We start from the raw sequence: 7,869 nt of genomic DNA, 5'->3' as shown, positions 1-7,869 counted from the left end.
TACTGCTCCATATTTTGACTATGCACAAACAATTCTGCCAGTTAGCTGCCTTTTTAATAATGCCTTCAAATTTTGGCACAAAGCCAACAAGTTCAGGGGAGGGAGTAAGTCGATTACATTGACCCTCCCCCCGTGCTCAACTGGTACTTAATTTATCGATCCCAAAAGGATGGAAAGGCAAAGTCGACCTCGGTGGAATTTGAACTCAGAACATAACGGCAGACAAAACACCACTAAGCATTTCACCCGGCGTGCTAATGATTCTGCCAGCTCGTCGCTTTAGCGTGCGAATAATTCTGCCAGCTCACTGTTTTCCTTTAATAATAATATTATTATTAATGGTTTCTTATTTCGGTACAAAACCAACACTTTTAATGAGGTGGGGACTAGTCATTACTATCATCTCCAGTGGTGCTTTAATTTATTAACCCTGAAGGAATGAAAAACAAAAGCTGACTTCAGTGGGGATTGAACACAGTACATAAATGTCAAATTCTAATTATGACATTTTCTGCCACAGGCACAAGGCTTGAAATTTGGAGTACGGAGGGGATCTAGTCGATTATATATTTTATATCAACCCCACTGAAAGAATAGTTAAAGATTTAACACTAGTTAAAGATTTAACACTAGTTAAAGATTTTAGCTGAGGTGCTTGCCAAGAAGCTGGCATTTGTTTTTGGTAGTATAGTCAGGGACCCACAAATTTGTGTGATCCCTGGTAGATCTATGCATGACAACCTCCACCCCGTGATTCATGGTAGAAACAAGATAGGGGAAGATCTGGCTTTGAAAGGGCATTGGTCAATTTGGACCAGTTCAAAGCTTTTGACAGGATGGACCGTCACTTTTTGGTGTCTGTCCTAAAAGCTTTGATTTTAGCCCCGTCTTCAGAGGCTGGATCACCACAATGTATAGTGGCATCTGATTGGTTGTCAAATTAAATAGCCACCTCTAGGAACCTTTCAGTATTGGATGCCCCCTCTCCTTCCAGTTATATATTTTAGCTTTAGAACCCTTGCTGCGAAGGCTGTAGATTTTGATGGGGTATCCTGCTGGAGCTGGGCCACAGGTGAGCTGTGTCTGTGAATGCAAACGAGGTCACTATACTGAAATAATGTCAGGTATGCACAGGAGCACTCATAAACGAGGATAAATCAGTAAGTCTGCTACTAGGTTCTTGGAGAGGCAGATCCTTGTGGATAGCGGTGATTTCTATTGTTGTATAGAGGATCCAGTGAAAGGTGCTCGGAGTCTGGTTTGGCCCAGATTCCCCAGGTAGATAAGAACTGGAAAAAAGGTCATGGCTAGTGTGACCAAGCTCACCTAGAAATGGACAGATAGGAATCTGTTTCTGAAAGGCTGGGTGGAAGTAACAAATACATATTTTGCCTCGGTAGTGTATTACCACCTAGCTGTCATACCTTGTCCTAAGAAAGCTTTTACCAGATTGGAATGCTTGCTTTTTTGATTCGTATGGAAGGGTCAGTTTCCACTGGTCAGAAAATCCATCTGCTGTCAACATCCACACCATGGTGGTCTAGGGATGCCACCTTTGATGGTGCAGTGCCATGCTTTCAGGCTGTCGCACCTACAGAGATATCTAAATCGCTGCAAATGGTGTGAATTGATGGCAACAAAAATAAGGGTGAACTGGTGTAGGTGTCCTTCATGCAACAGGTCTTTTCACGGCTCATCTCATTGACAGAGCTGCAGTCATGGGTCAAACCTTCAAGTCAAGGTCTCTCCAACACAGCACTGCTATGCCATTTGATCCAGGCTGACTGGAGGAAGTATAAATCTTCTAACCATCCAGAAGAAGAGCAAGCTGCGTTTCAGAAATCCTAGTTTCACTAATGGCTACTGCATCAAGGGAAAGAAACAAAAAGAAGAGTCGGTCACTTACCCTAGTCATGGGTTGGTCCTCTTTTGGGGCCTTTCAATATCCTTTTGTCCAATAGGTTTTTGAAAACTATCATGTGCAAAACGTTTCCTCAAAAAACAACACACACTGAGTGTTGTTCTTATCAGATCCCTGAGGGCATCAAGACCCTCACTTATTATCAAAATTTCGTTTTTATTTGAGTCAACAAACTCCATCAATTCCTTGTTTCCCTTCCACAGAACTGAGTAATTCAGAGGCTTATCCGAGAGATGTTGTTCTACAAGTTCCATCCCTTGGGGTTGATGCGGGAGTTGTTGTTTTGGTTCTTTATTTTTAGGCGTCCCCTGTTGCTGATCCTGTTGTATCTCTTGCTGTTGCTGAAAATATTGTTTCAGTTTTTGGTGTTGCTGCAGTTGGTTCATTTCTTATACCTCTTTTATGTTCATACTGACCAGATCTGACCTATCACACCTACCCTACAATGTCATTCTAAAAATAAACAATCTTGAAGCTATGAGATAACACATGATTAATTCAAAACAATGTGAGTAAATAACTATTATATTTGACAGAGTAATCTGAATGCTAAAGGGTTTTAAACTGACCATAACTTACCCAAAATAGTCTATCTGCATTATGTTCAAACTGGGCAGGTCAAAACAAGAGTATACACACACACACACACACACACACCACACTGCACTCTCATGCACGCACACACCACACTCTCATGCACACGCACACACAAAATACTTCTTTTAGTTTCAGTCTACCAAATCCACTCACAAGACCTTGTCAAAATTGCTGCAGACTGGAACTGAAATCAAGACCATATGGTTGGAAGCTAAATCTCATAACCACAGACCCACACCTGTTCTTCTGACACACCTGCACCCATTGTTTTCACAATATAAACAAAACAAAAAAAGAACACCACAAAACATTTTTCCAACCCCTGAACAATTCTGGACAATTATTGTAAACTGTTTTGCTTTCATTTTTTTTCATCATCTTTATATACAATTATATTACTGGTATTACAAAATAATGGAATAAAAATAAAGTCATTGTTCCTTTCATTTGCGGAAATGTTTGAAGATGGGATGCTGGTGTTTGCTGTCTCTTCTGTGATTGTATTCAAGATAGAACGCATTGTCTGCGCCAGACATTGAACTCATGCTGCCTCCTTTGCGAAGAAGCTAAAAACAAAAACAAAAAAAAAATCACATTAAGAGATTTCTAAGTCAACAGAAAAATAATTCCAGACAAAGTGATATCATAATACAGGCATATGATAATATAGACAAAATAATGTCAAAATACAGACAGATCTGTACCATAATATAAACAAATTAATATCACAGTGTGAACAAACTGATATCACAATACAGATATAGCATAACATGGACAAAATATCATAATATAGACGTAGCAATACCACATTATAGACAAACTGATATCACAGATTCTTAAGTAAACAGGGAAATAATTTTTAAAAAAACTGACATCATAATACAGACAAACTGATATCACAATATAGACAAATTGATATTGCAATATCAACAAACTGATATCACAATACAGGAAAATTGATATCACATCATCATCATTGTTTAAAGTCCACTTTCCATGCTAGCATGGGTTGGACGATTTGACTGAGGACTGGCGAACCAGATGGCTGCACCAGGCTCCAATCTGATTTGGCAGAGTTTCTACAGCTGGATGCCCTTCCTAACGCCAGCCACTCCGAGAATGTAGTGGGTGCTTTTACGTGCCACTGGCACGAAGGCCAGTCAGGCGGTACTGGCAATGGCCACACTCGAAATGGTGTATTTTACGTGCCACTTGCACAGGAGCCAGTCCAGCGGCACTGGCAACGACCTCGCTCGAATGAAGTGCCAGGAAGGCGACGCTGGTAACGATCACGCTCGAACGGTGGTGCCCTCACGATTTTGCTTTCAGTGCAGATAAATTGATATCACAGTCTAGAGATGATTAATATCGCATAATCATCATTATCATTTAATGTTCACATTCTTGTAACTTGAGTGTACACTCTGACACATCGTCACCATCTTCTCTCTCTCTTTCTCTCTCCAACTGGGGAAGCTATATATCCCCTCTACTGCAAGACCCTATTTATCTCCCTATCAAGCTTTAACTTTTCATCACCAAACACAAAGCCACTTCCCTCAAACTGCTCCTCCACCCTTCAGTTGAGAGGGTCTTGTCTTACAAGTTACTTGGTGACTTTACTGGTGCTGGTGCTATATTGAAAGCACCCAGTATGCTCTTGAAAGAGGGCCAGCATTAGGAAGGGTAGCCAGCCGTAGAAAGCAGACAGTTGAGCTTGGTACAGTCTTTTGGCACACAAGCTGCCCAACCTATGCCAAAGGATGTTCCATGCATCCACGGGTCAGACGAAATTCCTATGGCCAGTGAAGACTGAAAAACAAACATCACTCCTATGGTGGTGATGCTCATTTTATAACCATCACATGGGTATACACACATCTGCACATATATATGACAGGCTTCTTTCGGTTTCCATTTACCAAATCTACTCATAAGGCTTTAGTCGGCTTAGAATTGTAGTAAAAGACACTTTCCCAAGGTGTCATGAAGAGGCATTGAACCCCACACCACATGGTTGGGAAGCAAGCTTTTTAACCACACAGCCAAGCCTGCACCATATAGACAACCACACACATACACAACCCCACATGTACTCATACACATAAAACACTACAAGTACAAAGACATGCATTATCCTCCATTAATTCACCTACCATAGGTCTCATTGCACCATCAATTTCTTCTTCAGCATCGGCATCAGTGGCTGCCAGAACTTTCTGTAGAAGTTGCAGCTGTTCTTCCTTGGTGCTATAGCCCAGTTTGTCCTGCAATGAAAAAAAAGACACAATGCCCTCCCTCAGAACACTTCAACTGGATACATTAAAATCTTACATCTTTAATCATTAACTTGTTTCAGTCATTAGACTGTGACCACGCTCAGGTACTGCCCAGAAGGATTTTAGCCAAACAGACCGACCCCACTACTTTTTTTCTTGACCCTTTAACATTTAAACCATATCTGGCCCAAATATTCTGTTTCATTATCCAGCCAGTCATATCGGGCCTTGCACACATCATACAAAAAAAGGGGACATTAAAATCTTGTACTCTACTCACAAACAAGCCCAGCAAATCACTTAAAGGTCCAATCTTTATTGTGATGTGGTGGCTTGTGTGTCTCAATGACCCTGACAGAGCACAAGATCCTGATAGAGGCTCCCAAGCTGGACAAGCCAAAGCATAAGGGCCAGACTAATGTGGATGGTCTATGTCTTTTTTAGAAGTAAAAAAAAGGGATTTGCATAGGGACAACATGCCAAAAATCCCTCCCTGGGAATAAGAAAAGCAAAGCTACAGAAGCAGTGATGACAATTCAAAACCAAGATCTTGAAACTATGACCATGTGGTCCATAGTCGAGTAGCACCTTAATGTTCATGAGTCAGTCATGGTATGTTTATTCTGTTCATGGCTTACAAAAATAGCCACCAACTTTTTCTGCCCCATGAACCGATTTTATGCAAGACAATTTTTGCACAGACCAAAGGATCGGGCACAAAACAAAACACAACAAAGTGCAAAAACACTCTACAGACTGCAATAATCAATAAAATAGAAATAAAATTTTAGAATTTATTCTTTCCATGTGGCCATGTCAGGTCGATGGTCTCATCACAGGTTGAGGAGACCTGTTATTGGTACAATATAAACCAGTACTACCAGTTCTATGGTCAAGTGATTGGCAACTAAACTGGGTCCCTCACTTGAGTAGCTTTTGCTTCTCTTGTGAGGAGGGTGTCTGGACACCCAACAGGACTGAAAACAAAACCTGTCAAAGGACAGATGATCTCCTTGAGGGCCAATGGCCATCCAGTTGAGGAAAGCAATGGCAAACCACCACAATATCTCTGCCAAGAAAATACTATTAGAAAGTCAGAACAAAGAAACACTGTGGCTCCATCTGATAGGAGAACTTGCGCTATTTGAGTAGATTTGCATTGTAGTGTCACCAACATGTTGCAAAAGTATGATACATGACGATAACATGGCCCAATACAAAATGACCCACCACCTGGTACTGATCTGCAGCCCAGTGGTTAAGGACCCCTGGGTTACAACACAATGGCCAACAGGTTTGATAAGAAGCAAAATTTGAAACTATGATCATGTGGTCAACAGTCTTGCTTCAGTTAATACAACTCAGTAATAGAATGCATAGAGCCACAAAAGTCTTACCTTTTCCTTCCCTGCTAATTTTGTGATTACTTTGTAACTGTAACCCTGGTTTACCAAAAACCGCTGTCGTTTCATCGAATACTGCATCTCCAATGTGTCTTGTGACACCAAAGAATAGAAGTAAGCATTGTATTCTTCAGCGGCAGCTCCTGTATAACAAAATGAAAGAAATCAGAGAGAGAGACTGACATATTTTTTTTGCAGGCATTATTATTTATTTTTGCATCATTAGACAATGTCTTCATGTTCTAAGTTCAAATTCTGCCAGTTGACTTTCCCTTTCATCCCCTCCCCTCAAAAACTGTGACCCAAATAATGTCATTATGTTTTAGATAATAAAAATTATCATTATCATCATTGTTTTAATGTCCACTTTTCCATGCCTGTAAGAGTCAGAATCCATTTTTCCATGCCTGCAAGAGTCAGAGTCCACTTTTCCATGCCTGCAGGAGTCAGATGGAATTTATTGAGGCAGATCTTCTACATCCAGTGGATACCTTTCCTGTTCCCAACCCTCACCTGTTTTCAAGTAGTTTTATTTCTCTATGTCCAGGCATGCTTACATCAAAGACTGGGAACAAGTTACTGCCTCTTTGAAAGTGATACTCGCTTACAACTATCATACAATGTCAATGTAATGAGACACACACGCGCAGAGAAAGGGCTTCTTTCAGTTTCTATCAAGCAAAACAGCTGACAAAACTTTGGTTGTCCAGGATCTAAAATAGAAGACATTTGCCCAAGGTGCTACAAAGTGGGACTGAACCCACAGCCATGTGGTTGGGAATTTAAACAATACAATTAAACAGAAAATATAACTCAAATACATTTTTGCATAATTTAACCTTCCTAACGCCAACCACTCCGAGAGTGTAGAGGATGTTTTTACGTGTCACCCGCACAAAGGCCAGTCAGGCGGTACTGGCAACAGCCATGCTCAAAATGGTGTATTTTACGTGCCACCCGCACAAGAGCCAGTCCAGGGGCACTGGCAACAATCTCGCTCGAATGTCTTTACACATGCCAGGAAGGCGATGCTGGGCACAGGTGCCATTGACGGTTTCGCTTTCCCCAATAAGTCTTCGCAAGCCGAGTTTCGTTTCCAATGAGTTACTTTGCTTGAAAACAAGTGAGGGTCAACAACAGAAAGGGCATCTGGCTGTAGAAAATTTGCCTCAACAAACTCTGCCTGACCCATGCAAGTATGGAAAAGTGGATGGTAATGATGATGGTACTTGGAACCCCAGTTGGGAAACACTGACCCAAACAGACCTACCTTTCTTAGCTCGTAAAATTCTACCCAAACGCTGTGCCTCCTGTCGTCGTGAGCCACCATGAGCAGAAATCTGGATGAGAACATTGGCTTCTGGGAGATCGAATGAGGTATCTGCAACCTGTTGTAAGAGAAAATGGTACAGGGATATAGACATGCAGACAGCTCAATACAGAGACATGCAAACATACACCAATTATATATATATATAGGCGCAGGAGTGGCTGTGTGGTGAGTAGCTTGCTTACCAACCATATGGTTCCGGGTTCAGTCCCACTGCATGGCACCTTGGGCTGACCAATGCCTTGTGAGTGGATTTGGTAGACGGAAACTGAAAGAAGCCCGTCGTATATATGTATATACACATATATATATATATATATATATATATATATATATATA

General features: G+C 41.2%; 1 protein-coding gene across 1 annotated transcript in view; it reads right to left on the bottom strand.

Annotated features, from left to right (window-relative positions):
• Positions 1 to 2,858: 2,858 nt before the first annotated feature.
• LOC106882049 (general transcription and DNA repair factor IIH helicase subunit XPB) overlaps positions 2,859 to 7,869 on the bottom strand; it is a 26,084-nt gene continuing 21,073 nt past the window's right edge. The window contains exons 18-21 of the mRNA XM_014932608.2: positions 7,471 to 7,588; positions 6,195 to 6,343; positions 4,675 to 4,785; positions 2,859 to 3,084 (exon numbers count right to left, since the gene is read on the bottom strand). Coding sequence (XP_014788094.1) covers positions 2,962 to 3,084; positions 4,675 to 4,785; positions 6,195 to 6,343; positions 7,471 to 7,588 — 501 coding nt within the window. The 3' untranslated portion in view covers positions 2,859 to 2,961. The remainder of the gene's footprint in view (positions 3,085 to 4,674; positions 4,786 to 6,194; positions 6,344 to 7,470; positions 7,589 to 7,869) is intronic.

The sequence above is a fragment of the Octopus bimaculoides genome, chromosome 27 (genome assembly GCF_001194135.2).
Source record: "Octopus bimaculoides isolate UCB-OBI-ISO-001 chromosome 27, ASM119413v2, whole genome shotgun sequence".
NCBI classification, from domain to species: domain Eukaryota; kingdom Metazoa; phylum Mollusca; class Cephalopoda; order Octopoda; family Octopodidae; genus Octopus; species Octopus bimaculoides.
Note: the sequence above shows the minus strand (reverse complement) of the source record. Positions and strands in the feature narration are given on the sequence as shown.